Source organism: Trichogramma pretiosum, unplaced genomic scaffold (genome assembly GCF_000599845.2).
Source record: "Trichogramma pretiosum strain Unisexual culture from Peru unplaced genomic scaffold, Tpre_2.0 scaffold38, whole genome shotgun sequence".
NCBI lineage: Eukaryota > Metazoa > Arthropoda > Insecta > Hymenoptera > Trichogrammatidae > Trichogramma > Trichogramma pretiosum.
The window spans coordinates 1,279,174-1,303,410 of record NW_019641677.1 but is presented as its reverse complement, the minus strand read 5'-3'; the positions used below and the strand labels follow the sequence as shown (position 1 = coordinate 1,303,410).

Genomic DNA, 24,237 nt, shown 5'->3' with positions numbered 1-24,237 from the left:
AACGTCGTGGCCTCTGTGGACACTTAAACAAACTATACTACAGTATAAGGAATTACTACTCGCGGTCCTAGGAACCGTAAGGCTCGACCTCGATTTATTTGAAGAACGATAAAATTCGCTACTCTTCCAATGGACTTTATGCAACAAACTAAATCTAATACTCACGATTAAATTTTCTGTCAGACGAGGCCGAAAGAAAAATCTTGCTCGAAAACTATTGTTGAATCCTTCACAGCAACAATTTAACAGCACCATGTAAATATGGTACTAAAAATGGCGTTGGTTGCACTATGCGAATTACAGTGGTCAAATTGGGCTTCAGTACAGTTAGAGGTACAATGAACGACTGACTGGAAGTGAAAGAAAGCTTCGTAACTATATATATGCAAGAACTGATCTGAATTGAATTGAATTGAATATAGTTTTATTAGCAACACAAAGAAATTTGTACATAGCCACGTATACAAGAATTGATCTTTGATGTGCTAGTACGTCGCGACCTCTGTGGACACTTAAACAAACTATACTACAGTATAAGAAATCACTACTCGCGGTCCTAGGAACCGTAAGTCTCGACCTCGATTTATTTGATGAACGATAAAATACGCTACTCTTTCAATGGACTTTATGCAACAAACTAAATCTAATACTCACGATAAAATTTTCTGTCAGACGAGGCCGAAAGAAAAATCTTGCTCGAAAACTATTGTTGAATCCTTCACAGCAACAATTTAACAGCACGATGTAAATATGGTACTAAAAATGGCGTTGGTTGCACTATGCGAATTACAGTGGTCAAATTGGGCTACAGTTCAGTTAGAGGTACAATGAACGACTGACTAAAAGTGGAAGAAAGCTACGTAACTATATCTATGCAAGAACTGATCTGAATTGAATTGAATATAGTTTTATTGGCAATACAAAGAAATTTTTACATAGCCACGTATACAAGAACTGATCTTTGATGTGCTAGTACGTCGCGACCTCTGTGGCCACTTAAAGAAACTATACTACAGTATAAGAAATTACTACTCGCGGTCCTAGGAACCGTAAGTCTCGACCGCGATTTATTTGATGAACGATAAAATACGCTACTCTTTCAATGGACTTTATGCAACAAACTAAATCTAATACTCACGATTAAATTTTCTGTCAGACGAGGCCGAAAGAAAAATCTTGCTCGAAAACTATTGTTGAATCCTTCACAGCAACAATTTAACAGCACGATGTAAATATGGTACTAAAAATGGCGTTGGTTGCACTATGCGAATTACAGTGGTTAAATTGGGCACCTGTACAGTAAGAGGTACAATGAACGACTGACTGGAAGTGGAAGAAAGCTACGTAACTATATCTATGCAAGAACTGATCTGAATTGAATTGAATTGAATATAGTTTTATTAGCAACACAAAGAAATTTGTACATAGCCACGTATACAAGAACTGATCTTTGATGTGCTAGTACGTCGCGACCTCTGTGGACACTTAAACAAACTATACTACAGTATAAGAAATTACTACTCGCGGTCCTAGGAACCGTAAGGCTCGACCTCGATTTATTTGATGAACGATAAAATACGCTACTCTTTCAATGGACTTTATGCAACAAACTAAATCTAATACTCACGATTAAATTTTCTGTCAGACGAGGCCGAGAGAAAAATCTTGCTCGAAAACTATTGTTGAATCCTTCACAGCAACAATTTAACAGCACGATGTAAATATGGTACTAAAAATGGCGTTGGTTGCACTATGCGAATAACAGTGGTGAATTGGGCTTCAGTACAGTTAGAGGTACAATGAACGACTGACTGAAAGTGGAAGAAAGCTACGTAACTATATCTATGCAAGAACTGATCTGAATTGAATTGAATTGAATATGGTTTTATTGGCAATACAAAGAAATTTTTACATAGCCACGTCTACATGAACTGATCTTTGATGTGCTATTACGTCGCGACCTCTGTGGACATTTAAACAAACTATACTACAGTATAAGAAATTACTACTCGCGGTCCTAGGAACCGTAAGTCTCGACCTCGATTTATTTGATGAACGATAAAACACGCTACTCTTTCAATCGACTTTATGCAACAAACTAAATCTAATACTTACGATTAAATGTTTCTTAAGACGTGGCCGAGAGAAAAATCTTGCTCCAAAACTATTGTTGAATCCTTCACAGCAACAATTTAACAGCACGATGTAAATATGGTAGTAAAAATGGCGTTTGTTGCACTATGCGAATTACAGTGGTCAAATTGGGCTCCAGTACAGTTAGAGGTACAATGAACGACTGACTGGAAGTGAAAGAAAGCTACGTAACAATATCTATGCAAGAACTGATCTTTGATGGGCTAGAACGTCGTGGCCTCTGTGGACACTTCAACAAACTATACTACAGTATAAGAAATTACTACTCGCGGTCCTAGGAGCAGCAAGTCTCGACCTCGATTTATTTGATGAACGATAAAATACGCTAATCTTTCAATGGACTTAATGCAACAAACTAAATCTAATACTCACGGTTAAATTTTCTGTCAGACGAGGCCGAGAGAAAAATCTTGCTCAAAAACTATTGTTGAATTCTTCACAGCAACAATTTAACAGCACGATGTAAATATGGTACAAAAAATGGCCTTAGTTGCACTTATCGTATTTTAGTGGTCAAATTGGGCTTCAGTACAGTTAGAGGTTCAATGAACGACTGACGCACCAGTGTACCACTGTGCATTTAAGCGTATCGGTACGCAGCAGGTACATAGAGAGACCGATTGTGAGTACCCCACATGCCTTTGTTGGCTGAACTACAAATTGGCGTGTCGTTAGTGCCCAAAATTTTCGGGTGTGGGCAACACGTTATTTTAATAATTTTTATTTACGTGTAACATTTTATCTTAATTTATCGTGTATTTCACCCACATGCCGATCGTGTGCGTTCTTTAGTATCGCGAGGCAATTGTGTGACCCTAATATCACGATACGTTTTTATAACGTTACTGGAACGTTCAATTGGAAATGTTAGAACGTTTCAGAAAAAACGTTCATATGTCCGCCTTTGCATTGCGTTTCTGAACGTTTACAACGTGGTAAGAACGTTTAAAAAACGTTATGCCTGGGAAACTGAGCGGGTAATCCAATATTACATTTTAACGAGAATAATTTGTCAACGAGCTTATTTTGATTGATTTCCGAGTCAAATACTTAGCTTTATTTTCCTTGCGTAGGCGCCATGACCTCCGATTACCTATGCTGATCTGCCATACTACGACGCTTGGTTTAGGCTGCCGATGATGAACGATGGAAGATGCCGAATTGTCAATGATGCGGTGCCACAGTTTTCTGATGACACGACCACTGATTGATCTTGAACACGAGTGCAAGATTGACAACCGCCTCAGGTACGTAGAGTTTTTTTCATCATCGAGTACAGGAAGTCGATGTTAAGATTTCCCTGCACAGCGCGGCGTGCGGGAGATAGCACTTCTCACACGCTGTAATGAAAATTTACGTTATAAAAATGTATTTTTTGTCCCAATTTTATGTGAGCTTTTTGAAAATTGTATAACATTCACAACCTATTTATGATGTATGTAAAAAAAAAAAAAAAAACATATACACTGCTTGACAGATGTCAAAATAGTTAGCTCTATATTTGACGTATGCGAGTAGTAGTTTGTGGACCTACCGCAAGGCGGCGAGCACGTAGTACAATTTTTTTTTTTTTTTTTTATCATAATATAAATGATATTGATCAAGTCAAAATTTTATTAGTTAATAATACACTGGAAATGATTTGTTTAAGTGTAATCTTGTCAAAGACATGATGCGAATCGCTATCAATTAGCGTCCATCGATCGAAGAAATTCGAGCGATAGTACCGATAAACGAAGATGACGGTCATTTGTTTCCCAACAATCTTCAAGAAAATTGAAAAAAAAAATAATTATGAGAGAGCGGTGTGTGTTCGCATGTGATGTGGCGAAATGTCATATGTCTCCTCATCATTGACTTCCAATAGTTCTAACATCGTACATGTAAAACTTATCAATAGCATCATTTCGGCTCAAACCATTGATAAAGAGAAATATTCCTTTTTGCTAAATTACTTCATATACCAACATAACCCGCTCTGTACATATGTCTTGTGTAAATTGTTTGTTAAAAAAAGAAACCAATTGTAGGAGCTGAACATAAAAAAAGTGTATTGTATAATGGTATCAGTAATGCGGGGTGTGTTTGCAGTTACTTAATCCTAAAACTTAATTGTCTTTCCTCTTGTGATTAACAATAATTCAGACACTCGCCATCTAGTGGTGAGTTTGGTACTATTGGATGTTTCGCTCAATAAGGAAAAGGCTCACCAACTTATCAAAGAAATTTCCATAGAATATGTACTGAGTGTAGAACTTAATAATTTTTATTTATCTGTGGTTTCAAAAGTTTTTATCGCAGTAAAATATCTCATGACTCGAAATTTTTTAAAACGGGAGCAGTAGTAACATGTACTCGCAATTTCTTGGTCTTTTTATCATAAATGAATATTTAAGAAATTTGAGTAAATCTAAAGAAAAAGCCGAGTTTGACTTTAAAGCATCGCGCCTCGCGAGCATTGAAAGTCGAAACGAGATACGTCGTAAAAATGTGAAATTGATTTCATCTTATATCCGAGGCGCATTTCTCTCGAGTTCTGCTGCATATTTCCCGACTTACATTATGAGAAGCACTTCTACACAAGCTGTAAGTGGGAAGTACGCGCATTCAAATATCTCTCGGTTTATAGGTTCGTTCAAAGATAAGCTTGATAAACGCCGATTGTCAAAGAACGAAATTGGAGGAAAGAAAGCCGTGACTATATTTCTCGCGTGATGGAAAACGCGCGCGAAGACGATATGCGTGTGCGAGAATAAAACGCGCGCAGGACACAAAAGCCGTGCGTGGCTCGATTTTCTTAACCGAGCACGAAAACAGCATCGGAGCTCTCGCTTATCGCCCCGGCAAGTCGGAGAATGCAAAATACAAAAAAGATCAAGCCCGGCGCGAGCCCGTGAATTCGGACATTAAAATGCAATGAGAACGTGCGAACGAGTATTAAAGATTCGCCGAGGAGGCGCAAGATAAATGTAATGGTTTACTTAAAGGACGAGAAAAGCAGCGTTGGAGAAGCAAAATTGTGGCTTCCGAGGGACATTCTTTTGGTACTTAGCCTCTTTGGGAGAGATTTAAAAACGTTTAACGAAGCAGCGGGTGGATATTTTCTTTTTTATTTAAATTTAGTAAATTAAAGCAAAGTTTGTACTGAAAAAAAAGATACAGAAAACAGCTCTCTCGGTCGAGCATGTAACCCATTATTCGAGATTTTTCTTGCAATGTTATTTTAATTTTTTTTCAAATCTGCTCACTATATAGAGCTTACAGCCGCACCACACGTAATACCCTGCAAACGCGTTCCTCTTTAGGCTACAAAACAGAAAAACAGAGTTGCGAGAGGATGTGTTTCTGCCGCTGCTACTGCACAAATACAAGTGGCAGGAAGCTTTAATTGAATTACACGATCCGTCGGCGGGGTCGAGAAACATCGCTTAGAATCAGGCGGGCGCGCTCATATATGGCTTATAATCTTCGTTTGCTTAGAAACGGTGTAAAGCCGAGAATCGTCGCGAGATTTTCCACGAGACTGGATCTCTCTCGGTGCTGTTCTTTTGGCACTTGTATCCTCTCTTTCTCTCTCTCTCTCTCTCTCTCTCTCTCTCTCTGTGCTTTTATCTGTACATGCATGGTGCAGAATACATATTTACCTTGTATAGAGTGTGTGTACTTGGCAGTATGAACAGCTGCGCGAGCTCGAATCTCTATTAGTTATTATAGCGATAAGCCTTTTGGTATGTCAGATATAAGTAGGGGTTGATAAGAAAACTATCTTCAATTCTAATGTGTTTAAATCTACTTTTTTAAGTTGATGGTTTGTACTATTTTTGGAGTCCAAATTCATTATCATCTCTGGTAGGGGTACTCAAAACTCATGGTGGCTTCATGATCAAAAAATGGCCAAAAAATTTAATTACATTATAGAACGTAATGACCGAAAAATGAGAATTTTATCTTTTTGAGAAATTGAGACCAATTTTCAAGCAGTTTGAATGCGGTAATATTAATTTGGACCACGACCACTAGATGGCGAGTACTTCTATATTTATGTATCTGTAAGTGGTAAAGTAAAAATAATTGTATATTTCGCAGCTGTCCTGAACTATAACCTAAGTACAAGATCGTATACGTTCTTGTTCCTCGTGCCGTTTTTTCACCGTCTTTGGCGGTTAATCCCTGAAGTCATCTTCGTCGTCGCCGTCGATGACACTGATTATATCGTCGACGAAAAAACTTGTTGCACTGATCGCAACGAGCATTCAAGACGCCATTGTGTTTAGTTCTTCTGTGTCTTTCGAGAGCCGATTTTTGGGAAAATGTGATTTTGCAAATATCACAGAAGTCCCTTTCTTCTTTTTCCAAACCCTCGCACTCTTCAAGAAGGGAGTCTGGAAAGAACAGCTTCACGTCACTGTCGTCTTCAATCATCGCCATTGTGGACTTTGAGCGGTGTTAATGTCACGAACTTTACGATGCTGTGTCTGATACAATAATGAATCGACTCGTCGAGTTCGAGTTTTTCCATCGAGTTCGAGTCAAGTACTCGATTTTTTGAGTACTCGAGTTTTCCCGACTCGTGATTAAAACCGCAGATATGATCGAAAAATACTATTATTTCCCGAGAATGCGAAATTATATCAAAATACACATAAAAAATTGTATCGAATGTATTTTAATGAAAAAGAAAGCCGGTCCGGGCGAGGGTGAATTACACCTTATTCCAGAAGGCAAAAGACCATTTTAGACAGTACATACGGATCACGTAGGACCGTTTGCTACATCAGAGCATGGAAACAAGTTTGTATTGGGAATTATAGATAATGTTACGACCTGCGTAACAATAATCAAAAAATTAAGCAACTTCAGGTGGGTTCTGATAATTGTGCTCTTAAAATCACGTCGTGAGAGAAAGAAAGATTATTTTTTGATGTCATACTATGCCTATTTGTTAATTTAATGTTGAATTATAATTGAAAGATACTTCACACCCGATAAGGGATGATTGCGAGAACAACATATTTTACAAATTCAAATAATTATAAAAGGCCGAGAACTAATGGCTAGGCAATTGATTGAAACATGATTTTTTATGTAAAATTTGATGAGTAATTCAAATTTGATGTCAAAAATCATATTCATTAAATCCAAGTACCTTAATTCCCAAAAAAACAGCTTCAGGAGCAAAAATAAACATGTTCGTACCCAGCGATATGGCCAATATTGTAATATGTTCATCGATACACCAAAATACAACTTCTGATAAATTTTGATAGTTGGCAGACGAGCAGAATTCATTATTGACCTTCATATGTGTCAAAAAACATGGTTTTTCTCTAGATTTCCTCTATTCTTGACTCATATCATGTTCAATAATGAAGTCTGTTTGTCTGCCGATGACCAAAATTTATCAGAAGTTGTATTTGAATTTAAAGAAGAAAATATTACAATATTGGCCATATCGCTGGATACGAACATGTTCATTTTTGCCACTGAGGCTGAAAGTTAGAAATTAAGGTACTTATAGTTTATAAATATGATTTTTGACATCAAATTTTACAAAAAAAAATCATGTTTCAATCATTTTTTCATACTCACTCTTGGAAAGCAGAATAAAATATGAAAAATCAAAATAAAAAGAGGGGGGGGGACAGTTTGGCGCGATATAGCCCATATATGCGTAGGCCAGCTTACTTCGACACCGAATTCGGAATATCGATCGCGCCGGCGAGCATAATCAAATGCAAATTTGCCACGCGACGTCGAGCGTACGTTATATTATAGCTATAGACCCAATTGTCACAGAGTTTATATATACGTATACGTACGAACGCGCTTAGAAAATACGGGGGGGGGGGAGAGAGACGCGCTTTGTCTGTTCTTGACAATTGAGAAGCGGCTCGTATTTTCTCTACGAGCGCAGCGCGTACACTACCTCGTGCTCTCTCTCTCGAAATTGCTATTTGATTTGCTGGATGATGCGAGCCGAGCGAGTAGCGGTATAGCAAGCAGTGTGTATAAAAGCTCTCCTCGTTGCCGCTACGGGGCTCGCTGAGCATCGCGCGATTACCGAGCGCGCGCAGGCAAGAGAGTGAGTGAGAGATTCACTTTTGAGAGGAGAGTCTGTTTATCGCGTCGCGAAGCACAAGGGAACGATTGCCAATTTGTTTTAACGTACAGAGAGAGAGAGATAGAGACGCGAATCGCTATTATAACCTTATATATACGTGCACGTAGGCGATTATAACTCTGTCGGCGCATCGCTGAGCTCGAGTTTGAGGATATAATGAAGTATAACGTTCGAGAGTGATTACTCTTTTGAGCGCTTCTTATCTCGAGATATAAACGAGACTTAGGTGTACTTTGTTGACTGGATTAAAGCGATAGATAATTGATGCATAAAGTTTTGGGAAGAAATGTTTTCGTGATTTCGCATTCGAGCCTAATATTCAATTAAATATATGTAGCAAAAGGGGGCGAGAGCGCAAATCTTGGCAGACTCGAGCCAGGAATTTTCCGACATTTTCCAAGCGCGAGTTGGCCGAGTTTCAAACGAGACGGTACGCTGTACCTTTTAGTAAATACTCATGAGCATACAAACACATACACACAGATACAAAGAGAGAAATAGGGTCAAATGCAGCGGCAACAGCAAAAAGAGGATATTCTACCGAGAGAAGTATTATCAAAGCCGTACACAGTGTAGCGCGTCGAACGCCGCCGCTGCTGCTGCTGCACGTAACGCTGCGGGACAGTCCGAAAATCCTGTACACGCGAGCTTAGCAAACACACATACACACGCGGTACCGTAGCATGTGGCAGAAACGCTTTGAGCGAGACGTGACATTGCCAAAAAAAAAAAAAAAATAGAAGAGGAGGACGAGGAGAAAATGGCCACTGAGCATACAAAAGTAATCGCTTGTACTGTTTCCTCGTTGGAGAGGCCAACAACCAAAAAAAAAAAACGAAGGAAGAAGGGAAAGGAATCGAATTCGTTTGCCGACTCTTTTTTTTTTGTTCGTTACACCGATGTGAATTTGATTCGGACACGCTCGAGCTCGTAAAGCAATCAGTCGTTACATATATATAAGGAACGAGAAGAGAATCGGTCGTGATCCTCCTCCCTCTCACGGCCGCTGCCAACTCTCACAGTATAGTGACAGAGCGAGCAATGACAAACGAGTTAATTACGAAAAGACGTCTAAAAGCATTTATGCCTTACTCGGGCCCGTATTCAATTTACCTCCGTTTCCGGAGGGCTGTTATTATTGCACGTAGGAGAGAAAGAGAGAGAGAGACTAGACTCGCAGTGCCAGGGTTATATGGCAGTAGAAACATTGGAAGTTGGGCAGAGTTACGGCTACTGGCGGGGTATACTTTCTCTCTCCTTTCATCCATCCATCTTTCGCCTGCCTCCTTGTACCCTTTGCGTCCGTATGTATGTAATACATACGAGGCTGTGTGTGTGTGTGTCCGAAGGTGTGTACGTGTGAAACGATTCGATTAGGCTTAGCTCTATTCCTTTTTTAAATTGCGTCGCTTCGTAAACGAGTGATTATGCACGTGGACAAAGCAACGAAGAATAAGAAGAAAAAAATAATTGCCACGCGAGCGTTGAATAAAAGAAGCGAGTCGCGTTTAACGAGGGTCGAGCTCTCCGCACTCGATCGCGCGCGTGCACACGTACACGAGCGAGAGAACGAGCGACGAAAGGAAAATTTCGACGCCCGCTCGACGAGGTAATTTGCATATATGCTCCGCGCACTGTATAATACGCAATCAAACGGAGACTCGTCCCAGAAATTGCGAAGCAAAAGCGAGCCGAAACACGATGGGGATGAAAAAATAGCGAAACGAGATCGATGATCGTTCGGACACGTTCTTACATGATTGCATGTTGTCGCTCGTATGTGATTTTCGATGAAACGATATTGGATTAAAAAAATTAAATCCAAGTACATACCTACATCGATTTTAATTTCAGAGAAGAACTGTACTTTTTCACTTTCGATTTCCGACAATTCAGGCGCGAGCCATCTAGTGTTAACTCGGGTACTAATTGGTGTTTATGTCGATTATGACAAGGTCGATCTACGTCTTAGAGGAAACACAGATTTTTTTCTATCAAAAATACCACTCATAGCCGCGTGCCTACTGTTTTTTTATAGTTGAATCACAAGGGCGTTGGTGATATTAATCACGAAATACGATGAAATATTCACGGAACATCACTAATTTGTACATGGAAGCGCAATTGTGGTTGTCCGCCACCTAGTACCAGCACGTCTAACCCTCGCGTACATTGAACGTAAATTTTTTTCTATCATTAGTGCAGACTATTGGCAATTAATTGGAAGTTTATTTTGAAAATTTACACTTTGCATCGTATAAATTAGATGTTTAGCCAATATCTCAGTGAAAATTCACGAGTATTCATAACTCGATTTAAAAATTTTACAAGCGTTAACACCAGATTTTCAAAATAGTTTATCGATATTACGGATGAACAGTGATGAGTTGATTTACATCAAATGAAAATTCACAATATACGTAACACTTATTTGAACAATACTTTTAAGAATGAAAAAATTAATAATCAACCAAAACTATTTATGTACCATTCGTATCAAGAATTGATTAATTCATTTTTTCTTCAAGAAATTTGAATTATAAAAGTTTATATCCACGAGACAAAAAATTGTAACCATAATCGACAAATTAACAAAGCTAAATCAAAGAAACAATGCCAACTAGTAAAAATGTTGCCCATAATAATAATTCATCTTACAAAATATGCCTTGAAAAGAGTCTTTGTGATAATAACTACGCTAAACGTTATCTCATGAAAGTGCATAAGGCCGTTTTTTTCCAAGTATATACACTCCGCGACTGAAAAAAATTCCACTTCGAAAAAGAGAGACAAAGGCAGGAATTTAAATGCTTTCAGAGTCACGCAGGGCGGAGAGGAGAATAAAAGAAAAAAGGATGACGAAGAAGAAGAAACGGTAATGCAAAAAATTCGCCGTCAGACGATCGTTTCACTTTCTTAGCTAAGCGTGCAAAAATTTTGCGCGCAGGATAAATGAACGCGAGGCCCTCGGTGGCGGTGCACGTGTATACATACCGTAGAGATACGATGGCCGAGAGCTGAAACGATCGCGGGTGGAAAAAAATCTGCAAATCCAGAGAGAAATGGAGAGGCTGAGGATGAAAGACGGAGAGAGCCCGGAAAAGTGGATTACGTAAGCAATGCGCGCCAGAAGGTCACGTAAATCAAATCAGTCCGGCTCAGGGAGTCGAGGTAAAAAAAAGGGGGAGAAAAAAGGTAGGAAGAATACATATAATACACGTGTATCGCACATGGTACATGTACTACTGGCGAACCGAAAAAAAAAGAAAAGAAACGGGGATGAAGAAAGGGAAAAATGTATAAGAGAATCCGCTGATACGCGCCGGTCGCCGTACGTCACGGAGGGAGCCATTTGTGGTGGTATTCGTCGAGGTGCACACACACACACACACACACACATACGTATGCGGATATAGATCCTACGTACGCGAGAGAAGCGCATGCAAATGATGACTCGGTCGTGTGCTCGCCCGCACACACACGCGAGAGAGAAAGAGACTCGAGAGTGCACAAGACGACGACGAGAGCAGAGCAGCAGCGGAGTATTATAATGGAAAATATGAATGGAATGAAAGGAGGTGATAGCAGTGGAATTCGTATATTAAAGCCAGCCAAGAGCATATTACTCCTTCATTGCCTCGGCTTATCGCTCGTCGCGTTTTTATACAGAAGCGCGCGCGCGGAGGAAAGAAATTTTTCCATTGCGAAGCCGAAAAATTTAACAATGAAAATTCATGGAAAAATCTCGCGAGCGAGAGAGGATGAATAATAACCGAGCTATATATAATTAGGGGCTGGTAAAAAATAAATGAAAGTCACACTTGCACGAGTCGAATAATTCATTCGAGCTCGTAACTTTTGGAGCTTTAACGATATCGTTGCGAGTGGGATTTATCGCTGTGAATCTCGACCGATGTATACATTTACACGTACAGACAACTGCATTTTCAAACGTAAATAAGTAATCCGTCAAATCGTCTCGCTCAAAGACGTTTACTGTCGCGTCTCGCGTTTTTTTTTTATTTTTCTTCATCCCTTCGATTCTCCGGAAATATTAGCGAGTTATCCGAACTTTTCGTTCGCGTCGTAAAAAGCACTTGTACAACTTTTCATTTATACACACGACTGCAGCTGCTGCTGAAGCTGTTGCTGCGTGCTGCACAACGACATCGAGTGCATCGCACTATACTGGCGCTGCTCTACCCAGTTTTAGACTCTCGGTGTTACGTCCGCGCGCGAGAAAAAACTTTTTCCGACCCCGCGTACTGTGGCTGCTCTGCCTCGTGTGTGACACACCCGAAAGAAATTTTTCTCGCTCGTCTATTTCGGAGAGAAAGAGAGAGAGTTTCGTTCTTGTGTACGAGCGTCAAAGCGCACGAAGGGCATATAGATATAGCTGTGTGTGTGTGTGTGTAGCTGCAGCAGCAGAGGTTATCGCTCCGACGAATAGACACGATAGATCAACATTGCCCGTGGCGCACGAGAAGCGAAGCGCAGCCAACTGGATTTTTACCGCAAAGCCACGTGTGTGACTCTCTCTCTCCTACGACTACGACGACTTCTGGGCTTCTGCGAAAACGAATATCTCGAGAAATAAAGGGAAAAGAAACTCGAGCGCGAGGATGAAAAAAGAAGAAAAGAGAAGAGGAAAAAAAATCCCTCTGTTTCCCTCGAACGCGCGATCAGACAAAGAAAGGAGAGAGAGAGAGAGAAGCCGAGAAGCCAGAGCAGCTCTCCTCTATTCTCCTCGCGCGCAGCACGCAAAGTGGAACTGTCGATTCTCGAGGCATGTCAAGGCTATATATATGTACGCGTGTGCGCGGAGAATTTCGTTATACCTTTCGGAAAATGGATTTTCTTTTTAAGGGGGTCGGCGGGCTCGCATATCGTGGCGCTCGGAGTTGATTTCGAAAAAAAAAAAAAATATCCTCTCGAAGAATCCTCGATCCTTATTTACACGAGAGGATATATAAAAATCAAAGTTTCGCATTGTGTCTGATCCATCCGTCTATCTCTCGATGAAATTTCGGGCGATAAAATGAAAAATAAAAAAAAAAGTAATGGCTCTCGAGTATCCGATATAGATCGTTACAGATATAACCGGCGCGAAATAGAGGCTGGATCAGCCATGATTTTTCGTCGAGCGATAAGGGTGCAACCGCACCGACAGCGCCGAGTTTCTCTAAAACAGCAGCAGCAGCAGCAGCTCAAACTCCGGAGCTCGTACGTGCGTAATGCCAAGGCTACGTGATCCTCTCTCTCTCTCGTGGGCTCACGGCCAACACCTATACCTACCTACCTACCTATAATGTACGGTGGCGGCGATTGTGTAATTTAGAGTTACCCAGGGGTAACTGATTTCCAAATGATTCGACACGCTCTACGTAGCAGTGTGTGTGTGTGTGTCTCTACGCGCGATGTTTAACTTAAAATTATATCCAACTTTGGCTACTGCTGCTGCCGCCGCTGCAGCTGCAGCATATATATCCGCATGCGCGCGACTGTTTAATAGATCGGGCCGAGCATCGTGAGGGAGGGAGGGAGGAAGAGAGATTATTATTCATTGTAAACGCGAACTAAAACTATTTGGATGTCATAATCGAATTTATGTTCGCAAACTGTGGGGGGTGGTTGTGCGCGTGGCCCAATGAAACTAGACTACAAATTTGCGTACACTGTGACAAGAGTCTATTGAACGAGTTAGCGACTGATTAATAGTTCGCTAAATTAAGTTCGCTATGGGGCTCTACGTATAGGTAAGAGCGAGCGAACCCGATGAATAACTGCAAACTTTGATGCGTCGTAAACAATATAATTTTTTTTTTATTTCAAGTTAATAAATTTGATGAATAAAGAATATTCCACGCGTCGATGGAAATTAAGCGAAACTTGCCAGCGCGGAAAATGAGAGAGAGAGAGAGAGAGAGAGAGAAAAATGAATGATATTACACGAGATGGCCTGCGAGCACAAAAAGGGGCTCTTTTCCTCCAACGACGGCAATTCGAATTAATTTAAGTTTTTCGGCTGCTGAGTCCGTGTACGCAGACACACATACACACAGCCAACCACCCACGCGTGTGCACTAAGGAGCGGAGAAAGAGAGTCACGATGTTGTGTACGGCAGTCCATTGTAGTCGAGGTAAACTTGAAAAAAAAAAAAAAGAAAAGAAACAAGCAAAGAAAACGTTGTGTAGCTAGAGAGAGAGAGAGGAAAAAAGTGAGCTAGATAGAAAGCTAAAAAAAAGAAGTAGAAGAAGATCCTCGCAAGAGTCGAGGAAGCAAAAAGCCTTTATCCTCCCTGGGCTTTTTCGTGCTTCGTATACAAAGCAAAAAAGACGTTCCCGAAAATGTATATAAGGATATAATGCAGTTCGCTTGGAAGCCTACTAGGGGAGGAGGGAAGAGACTGCGCACGTGTGTGTGTGTGTGTGTATACACCACCCATCCACCACCGCCGATCGTGTGCGAGCATCAAAGAAAATGACTTATCTCGGGAGACTGTAATTGAATGCGAGTCATATTATACGGGACGTTCAACGGAGAACTAAATTGAATTGTCAAAATATGACGTTTAAGCGGGTAAATGACGAACGAAAATGTTATTTTTTTTTATGCTAAATTGATCTTTATTGTCATATTCGATAAGAAAAAAATTACATATTAATCGCTAAACATTTAACTTAATCGCTACTTAGATATTAATGAAAAAAAGTCACACCCCCACGTTCTCAAAACTCGCCGAGAATGATCTTGTCGACGGTGGCGAGATAGGCCGAGCCGTAGCCCAACAGCTGGGTCAGTTCCTTCTGGGCCTTCTTCTTGTACTCCTCGAGGTCCTCCTTCTTGACGCCGGCCAAGTCCTTCCTGATCTCGTCGAGCTTGGCGCGGATGTCCTTCCTCGACGTCTCGCCGGTCTCCTCGTAAAATTGCAGGGCCAGCTGCATGCGATCGAAGTCGAGCAGGGTCAGCTCCGGATGCTTGCGATTGATCTTGCCGAAGTACTGGTCGAAGGGCGTCTTGGTGCGCTCGATGAACTCCTCGGCGTACTCCATGATCTGGTCGAAGTTGTGGATCTGCGCCGAGTAGTCGAGGATCGCCTTGCCGTCGCCGTCCTTCCATTCGGGCATGTTGAGGACCCAATGCTTCAGTTCGGCCTGATATGGACAAAACAAACAAACGAGATATCGTTAATTTTTTGAAGCAAAGAAGATAATCGATCGAACCTTACCTTTCTCTGGGCTATGTTCAATGCCGTCGGTGGCTTCGACAGCACGGCCGTGCCGCAGAGCAGAACCGTGAGCAGAGCGATTTTACCAGCTGAGGCGAACATCTTGGCGAATCTGACGTCGAAATCGCAACCGCCGCACTATTTATACTGAAAAAAAAAAAATAATCGTCACTGCGCCGCGCGATAATTCGAAAATCGTGGGAGAGAGAGAATAAGTGACTATTTATAACGCGATCTATTTCGCGCATGACTCACATACGCAAGTTTATAAATATTTGACAAAAAGTTGGTGCAGTGGCATACGTAATTTTTCGCGTCGTTGATTTAAATCGCGCGATCTTTTAATAAATTTTTATTGCTCTGCTAATGGTATTACGTGAGAATTAAACAAGACAATTAAACAGTGTCTACATTGTAAAATAATAGCGGCTTTTGACCCGCGCGTTGCGGGTCATAAAATCGAATCATCGTGAGCTTTTAAAAAACAATCGTGAGCTCTCGATTGACATTTCGCAGCGTTTATTTATTAAAATGATATCCACCTGTCGAAAATAAATTTAAACAAAACAAAATTCAAAATAAAAGCATCAATTATCAGAATCAATAGTTATAAAAATTTACTAATTAAAATTTTGCAATATTTATTATTCAAACGAATGAAAATCTGAATGTTGAAATATAATTGCTTTCTTTTGCATTAAACATGTAAACAGACAACGCAGAGTTTGAAGCAAAATAAAAAATTTTACATAAAAAATTACTTCTTCTCGATCATTCACGACGCGTTACTTATTTTTAATCTAATTTCTATACATTAAATTGAATTTCATTAAATCCGATGAACACGATTCAGCGATTGTTGTGCTGCAGCCTCGCTGGTATATGCGTTACGAGCAGAGGCGACGGAGCGAGATAGAAGCGTCATACGATATATAGGTTTATGCCAGGCTGCCAGTGGTCCGTTAAGCTGCTTGAATTACACGTGCGCGCGTACATCGGTATATGTGTGTGCCGCCCAGGGCGACTCGAGGGGATGGACAAATCGACGCGCGGCTGAGGTTGACAACGACACGAGCCGCAGCAGCAGCAGCAGCTCGGCGGCGACGCGTCGACACAGCCTCTCCGCAGCTTCACGGCCTGCGGGGGCCTTTGTGTGCATCGACTGTATATAAGCTTGACCGCTCGAGAGCCTCGGACGATGACACCGTGGCAGATTTCAATTTTGCTCCAGTTGAAGCTGTGAAAATTGGACTTGCGTCGATCATTGCGGTGTAAAGGAAGGAACAGGAATAGATTATAAGTAAATTTAAAAAAATACGTGAGACTCGAACAAGCGAAAAGTCCTAATAAATAAGAATAGAACCGGAAAATTCGTCTAAATCATAGTAAGCACGAGTAACCCTAGTAATTTAATCAATTCAAGTGACCCTAAAAAGTAAGGTACCAGACATTTTTCAGAGTATTGGCTTGATTCAAAGTTGAAGATTAAAATCTATCTATACGAAAATTCATCGATTTCTTTAGACGACTTTCCCGCAAAAACGCATAAGTGTCACCATGGTCGCTAGGTGGCCAAAGCCTGAGGGTCGCTCCCATATTCGAGTGGGCCCTAGACTTATATAAGTCGAATCTTCAATCGCGTCCGTTCACGTAAAGCTGTGATGAGGGGTGTTTGAAGTTAAATCGACCACCTTCGACGCAAAAATGACAAGCAGGATTTATTGTGAATACATATCGATAAAGAATAATTGTTCTAAGCCATTCAGTCTTGTTATTTGGTACATTTGTAGCTGTACTCATGACTCTGAGGTTGAGCCAAAATAGTTCATCATTAGTCGCATCATCCAAAGCGCAGAGATATATACGTAGCTGTCACGGATGCACCGGCTAAGTCGGTAATTTAGCTCGGCTGGTTGGACTCGCTAATCCTCTCCGCGCAGAAGTAGCAGCGAGCGATATTATGCTTCGGATTCGGTGCGAAGCTCCTCGATAGCGACGACGACGCGCGACTACAGCACACACATACACAGACAGAAAACGTAGCTATGTACGCCGTTGGAGCTTGTAGTAGTAGTGGTAGCTACAGTCGATCGCGACGCACCCAAGCTCCTGCCTCTAAACGGCTTAAGCTGTTATACACTACGTGAATTCCCATATGCGCGATATGCGCGCGTGGGTGGGTGGATGGCTGCGTATATGGATATGCGTATTATATACACGATGCGCTGTATCGACGCCAAGCACGACGACGTCGACGACGAATATGATCCGCGCCCGTATCTCTGCGTATAAAGTGCACCAGGTGTCACGCGAGTGTTTAACACGCCTTACCGAACACGACGGAAAATCGAATTAGCTCGAATGGAATACGATATTGAAATATTGTGCTTTATTATTTTTATAACAAGTATACGTTTATTTTTGGAACGATTTGCGCTACTACAGAATCATTTCAAATTTTTAATTCTCGATTATAAAACATTTTGTGTATACATTTTTTGAGAAATTAACTTACAGATATAATCGAAGAGAAAAAAATATGAGAAAGAAACAAAATTAAAGAAATAGATTCATTTCTCTACAGAATAATTTCTTGAAGTTTTTATTTCTCGATAATAAAGTATCAATCGTATGAATTTTTTTGAGAAATTATCGCACACGGATGGAAGAAATAAATATAAAAAAAAAAAAATAAAATAAAATCAAAGAAATAGATTCGGCTTGAGAGTTCGTTGACCATTGTTACTTTCTAAGAGAGAAATTTTCTGAAATATTTTAAACCTCTCGAGAGTATTATCAATTGTATTAAACATTTTAAACAAATCTGTAAAAATAAAATGGAATCTCCCATTCGATGCAGCGAGTTTCTAAACTATAGCAATATGTAAGCAAACGCTGGGAAAAAACGTCTATGCAAAAGCATTTATCACTATTAGAATGAATTTAAAAAAAGTCTATACAATCGAAATAGAAAGTATAGAAAAACCCAACAAAGACAGTGCGAGAAGAAATTTATTATTACAAATCTCAAACTTTCACGATGAAATATTTCATGTCACTGCACAGTGCACACTGTAATTATCATACAAAGGAATTCACAGGTACAAATAAAAATTTGTTGAGCTCCTGACCGAGTAAAACAAATCTCTTTTCACCAGTCGTTGAAAATCCAACCATCATTATAATGCGAAAATTAGCCCGTCATTTTTCGAAATAAAGTTCGCAAAACCGAGAGCGAGAGATCAATTAGAAGTTTAATCGCGTCGCTTTGTCACTCCGGTCGGCCGGTCACGTTTAGCTCGGTGCTGCGCGTGCAAATTTATTGTTTTCATTCCGGAGCGCGGTACTGCGTTGATCGTGCCACCCCGACACAAACTTCCGACCTCGTGCCAACGCGTATTATACTTGATGCACCGGTGTGCGTACCCGTGAAATCTTGTTATTTCGACTAGAATAAATCAATAACCTCGTGCATGTACGTAAGAAGAATTTCGCTCGGCACTTTTTTTCTTCAAAGAAAACACTCGAGGAATCTTAGCCTTCCTTAGGAATGCCGTATACATTTTCAGCTCCACTATGCACCCTGCATATACATTTTTCACAAAGTAAGCCTTTTACCGAAAGTAACTTTAAAGTGCATAATTAATAAAAATGAGCACGAAATTTGATCCGCAGAAAAATGTAATAGCTTCAAAGGCGTACTGTCGCACGTGAAATATTCTTCTTTTTCCGCAGCGAACACAAAAAGCTCCTGTGTAAATGTACGCATTCTCTGATATAGTATATAAAATTACATTTTAAATATAGGTCAGCGCGCCGCGCGCACGAGAGCAGAGAGAGACAAAAATGAGGATTAATTTCGCGTTGGGATTATAAAATGAAAATTTGTACGTCGCTATAATTAATATACGTATGTACGAGACCGCAGTCAACGAAACGGAGTGGGTCACGATGATATAGTCGATAAAATCAAGAGAGAGAGACTAGACCACAACACTACGCGCAGACGTATGTTTGCACATTAATTTATCACCGCAGTTGTAGCATCGGCATTGCTCTAACAAATAGCGACCGGGATTATCGCATCGATTCGAAGATAATTTGGCTATTTTACAATGTCGTAAAAGCGTCAAAAGTTTTACCATCGAATATCGTTATTGCTCTTCCCAAAAATCGTAATTATTGTATCAACACGGCAAAAGTAAGCCAACTTCAATTGCGCATTTTGTTTTGACACGCGACGAATCCGCCGACCTCGTTTACTCGCACTTTATATTTATATATTTTATACACATAAAATCTAAATCGTATCGAGTGCAAATACGCGCGAAATTTTCCGTCTAATAACGTCCGAAACCGCACGCACGGGGTAAGGCCGGTCGCTCTGGACCGAATATATTCTATGTGTACGTTATACGTATTTTGGTGCATTCGCAACGGAACCGTGTGTAATTAGCGTAACGCACGAGGCATCTCCGGTGCACTATAATATATACATATCGGTGCTGCGGCTTTTCGCCACGGGAATCTCGGTTATTTTAGCGAATAATTACTCTCTCGAATTAATTAGTCCGTATGCGGCGCGTTTCTACCGCCGCAGCGCATCGCTACGCGTTCAAAAATCCTTGTCCAGCTGTGTGTGCGCACACCATAATATGCAATGGTCTTACTACCGCTTTTTTGCGCTACCGAAAACCGAACGCACATTCCGACGCGATGCATAGACGCAAAGAGAGGAATTTCGCGCGCGCGTTTTAGTTCGAATCATGGGATTTTCATGAATTTAAATGCTCCGGCAACGTTTTTTAACTCTTTCGCGCTACTCCGAGTGAGATAAAATAGAGTACACGTACTCGACGCGCGCACACAGACACGCGTAAAAAGGCTTTGTTGCGCAGTGCACTGCGAACACACACAAAAAAAAAAAAAAAGAAAGACGGAAATAGTGGAAAAAAAGTTATGAGCTACAAGGTTGCTTTTTGAAGCTCGCCACACATAGTTCATTGTGGCGTTCGGTACTGCTCTCTGCCTCGGCTCGCTGCGCAGGAAAAGTCCCTCTCCGCGCTATCTCTCTCGCCGCGTATAATACAATAGGCTGTCTGGGCTCTGCGCTGCGGGTTTTGTCCTCGCCGCGCTCTCGTCCGCAGATGCGTCCAGTGTACGTCCGACGTGTTAAATATAGAGCAACAAAAGCTCGGGTATATTTTTGGGTAGCTTATCGAAAAATCGAAATCGAAATGATGATCATCTGTGCGTTGGATCTCATACAGTCGGAAAGGAGATGATTTCTCGCGAGATGCCGAAACAAGACGATGGACATCGCGGCGTATATCCGAAGGTCTCGACTCAAAGGCCAAACGACGAAGCCTACGTAACACGCGCGTGTACGAGAGGAAGAGGATTATGCTCGGCTGACCGGACGTATCCTCGCTATACACAGGGCTTATGGGACACCGCCGCGATGCCATCTCTCGAGGGCAAATCCGAGCGACTATACAGTTGCTGCTGCTGCTGCTTTGGGGTGGCTTCCGCCTCTGCTTCAGCTCGAATGCAGCATGTGTATGAGTGAAGCAATGTTGGGAAATATGCTGCCTTTGATGTGACCCGCGATGGTGTACACTTATTACGTACTGCTTTACGCAGAGAAATAATTTCAAAGCTTACCGGAATTGATGTCGGTCCATTGGTCGGCGAAATTTAAAAAAAAAGCTCGTAAAAAAAATCAAAGCACCACTACCGACGGTATTATCTAATTTATACTTTTAATCTTGCCTGAGAATCACGAGATGATCACCGATTCATTTCACGCACAATTACTTTTCAATTTTCAAAGTTTCTCGGCGCTCGAGAAAGTTACTCTACACTATATCGTCTTGATTTAAATAACAATTCGAAAATTCATCGCCCAGATATTCGAAAAGTTGGATAATTTCAAAAAGCTACTCGAAAATCATTGTAAAACTTAACATATTTTCAAACAAAAGAAAGAGTAAATTGGAGTTCAAAAAACGAGAGATCAGACGAAGAAGAAAAAAAAGTTTGTAACAGGAAAGAAGAAAAAAAAAGAGGTCGGATAAAGCCACGTGGCAACTTAGGCCAAGTTAATAATGTGGAACGAGTCGGTGCGGTTGAGCTTGAATTTTTACCTCCTTATGGAACTGCTCTTATACTTGCATCTAGATAAAAGGTCAGGGTGAAAAAAGAGTGGAGCGAAAAAAAAAACACATTTCATCGTCGTATAGCGAGAAGCCGGCGAAAGCCTGCCAAGTGCATCATAAGCAATTTTCCTTCCAGACAGTTTCTGAATGTTGCTGAAAGTGGATGGATAGATAGTGAGCACGAAAATACACTTGATTTATAATGCAATAAGAAGCTTTTATTTTTTATGTTTTATCTATTTTTGCAACTTACATCGTGAGGGAATGAAAAAATGTTAACTAAAACATTTCACAGTGTAGATCAAAACGCAGGGAAATTTTGAAAGATTTAACGTACAATTAATAAGACTTGAAAATTCTAATCTTTACAGCAAACAAGTTTCAATGTTACATATGAGTGAAAATAAAAAAACAGGTATGATTAATTTGAAGAATGTAAACTAACTTTATGACTACATTTTTGCACAAATATTTTTTGACATGATTCGCATTTAGAAAGTTTCAATTTTTTTCCGAGAATTTGTTATGCATTTAAAAAAAAATTTTTTTTCCTAAAACTTGTTACAGAAATAATATATTTTGTGTGATCATTTTTTTTTCTCATGGATTTTTAAACATACTTCACACTAGTATGGTTTCAAATTGTTGTGCACTGATTCTGTATGTGTTTTAAGATGAATTTTTTGCCCAAATGCTTTTTGACAAACTCCACACTTAAAAGGTTTCAACTTTTTATGCACTGCACCGATGTGCATTTTGAGATTATGTTTTGATCCGAATTCTTTTTGACAAACTTCACACTTAAAAGGTTTCAAATTTTTATGCACTGCACCAATATGTTTTTCAAGATTAGATTTTAATCCAAATGCCCTTTGACATATTTTACACATGTATGGCTTTAACTTTTTGTGAACAGAATCGATGTGTCTTGTTAGATCTCGTTTGAGTCCGAATGCTTTCGGACACACTTCACACGTGTATGGCTTCAAGATATTGTGCAACAAATTGATGTGCGTTTGAAGAGTACTTTTTTGTCTGAATACTCCTTCACATACTTCACATTTGTATGACTTAACATTTTTATGCACTGCCTCCGTATGTCTTTTGAGATTACCTTTTAGCCCAAATACTTTTGGACAAATCTCACACTGAAAAGACTTCAAGTTTTTATGCACTGCACCAATGTGCATTTTGAGATTATGTTTTGATCCGAATTCTTTTTGACAAACTTCACACTTAACAGGTTTCAAATTTTTATGCACTGCACCAATATGTTTTTCAAGATTAGATTTTAATCCGAATTCTTTTTGACATATTTTGCACTTGTATGGCTTTAACTTTTTGTGAACAGAATCGATGTGTCTTGTTAGACCTCTTTTGAGTCCGAATGCTTTCGGACACACTTCACACGTGTAAGGCTTCAAGTTATTGTGCAACAAATTGATGTGCCTTTGAAGATTACTTTTTCGTCCAAATGTTTTTTGACACTCTTCGCATTTGTAAGGTTTCAAGTTTTTGTGAACAGAACTGATGTTCTTCTGCTCATCTTTTTCAGATCCATATACTGCTCTCAAAGCATTACTGGTATTAGACACGGAACTAAATTTGTCTTTTTTCATTTCAAAAGTAAGTGACTTTGCACACCGATGGTGAGTAGCGATGCCTTCTTGAATTGAAGTCTCTTTCTTGAAATTTTCAAATCTTACATTGCTTCTCACATCACTCTCATTGGTGTCATAAAATTGTAAGGGCATGAGATTAAATTTCTCAATTGTCTTTTCTTCATTATTGACATAAAATTCTGATTTTATATTATTTACAACTCCCTCTATAACTTCGTCGTTGTAACTGAAGTTTTCTTCATTTTTTATGTTATCAAAGCCATTTACATATTCAGAGTCAGTTATTTTTGTTGGCAAGAAATTAATAGTTGGCTTTACATCGTGACATTCAAACTCTGGTATAATTTCATCGCCAGTTAAATTTTGTAACACCGAAAAAGTGTTCTCCTGTCCTTGACCACGAGTCTGTTACAAATAACACACAAAAATTTGATATTATAACAAAATTATTAAATAGTAGAAATTTAAATCTATCGAACTTACAGCATTGCCGTACTGGCCTGTGTTATTTTCAAATTTTCCGATATTGCGTCGAAACGTCATATTGTTCTTGAAGTAGTCATTGCAAAACAAATCATCACTCGGCTCTTGCTTTATCCTAGAAAATAAGACGTACTGTAACCCAACTTAAAAAAATGTCTGTTAGATTCTTGAATTATTTTCTAAAATTACCGTATTGAAGGTTGGTGAACGTAAAACGACTCCATCGTGCTTCGTACACAATCTGTGACTGTTTGGGTAATTCGATTGAATGAAATACTTACTCGCAGAAACAATCGATTCTATAATAACAGTAGATATTTACAATAATAATGATAGCACCAGTTACACGTTGATCTTCTCATTCGAAAATAGTTTTTAAAATAAAACCCCAATATAGCTAATATTTATTCATGATACTAAAGATATTCAATTATTTTCAATTATTAGCATGACTAGAAACTTATTGTCAT

General features: G+C 39.9%; 1 protein-coding gene across 1 annotated transcript; it reads right to left on the bottom strand.

Annotated features, from left to right (window-relative positions):
* Positions 1–22,225: 22,225 nt before the first annotated feature.
* LOC106650686 (zinc finger protein 43-like) lies at positions 22,226–24,237 on the bottom strand. Its single transcript, XM_014368846.2, has 3 exons — positions 23,957–24,237; positions 23,768–23,882; positions 22,226–23,689 (listed from the first exon to the last, which is right to left on the bottom strand). The coding sequence occupies exons 1-3, from the start codon at positions 23,989–23,991 to the stop codon at positions 22,289–22,291; spliced, it is 1,551 nt and encodes a 516-aa protein (XP_014224332.2). The 5' UTR covers positions 23,992–24,237; the 3' UTR covers positions 22,226–22,288.

What these genes read in the sequence shown, in the direction of transcription:
- LOC106650686 (XM_014368846.2), bottom strand. Translation starts at nt 23,991, where the DNA reads ATGGAGTCGTTTTACGTTCACCAACCTTCAATACG. An exon ending in GTTCACCAACCTTCAATACG is followed by an intron (nt 23,883 to 23,956) that starts GTAATTTTAGAA and finishes CTTATTTTCTAG; the next exon opens with GATAAAGCAAGAGCCGAGTG. An exon ending in CAGGCCAGTACGGCAATGCT is followed by an intron (nt 23,690 to 23,767) that starts GTAAGTTCGATA and finishes TATTTGTAACAG; the next exon opens with ACTCGTGGTCAAGGACAGGA.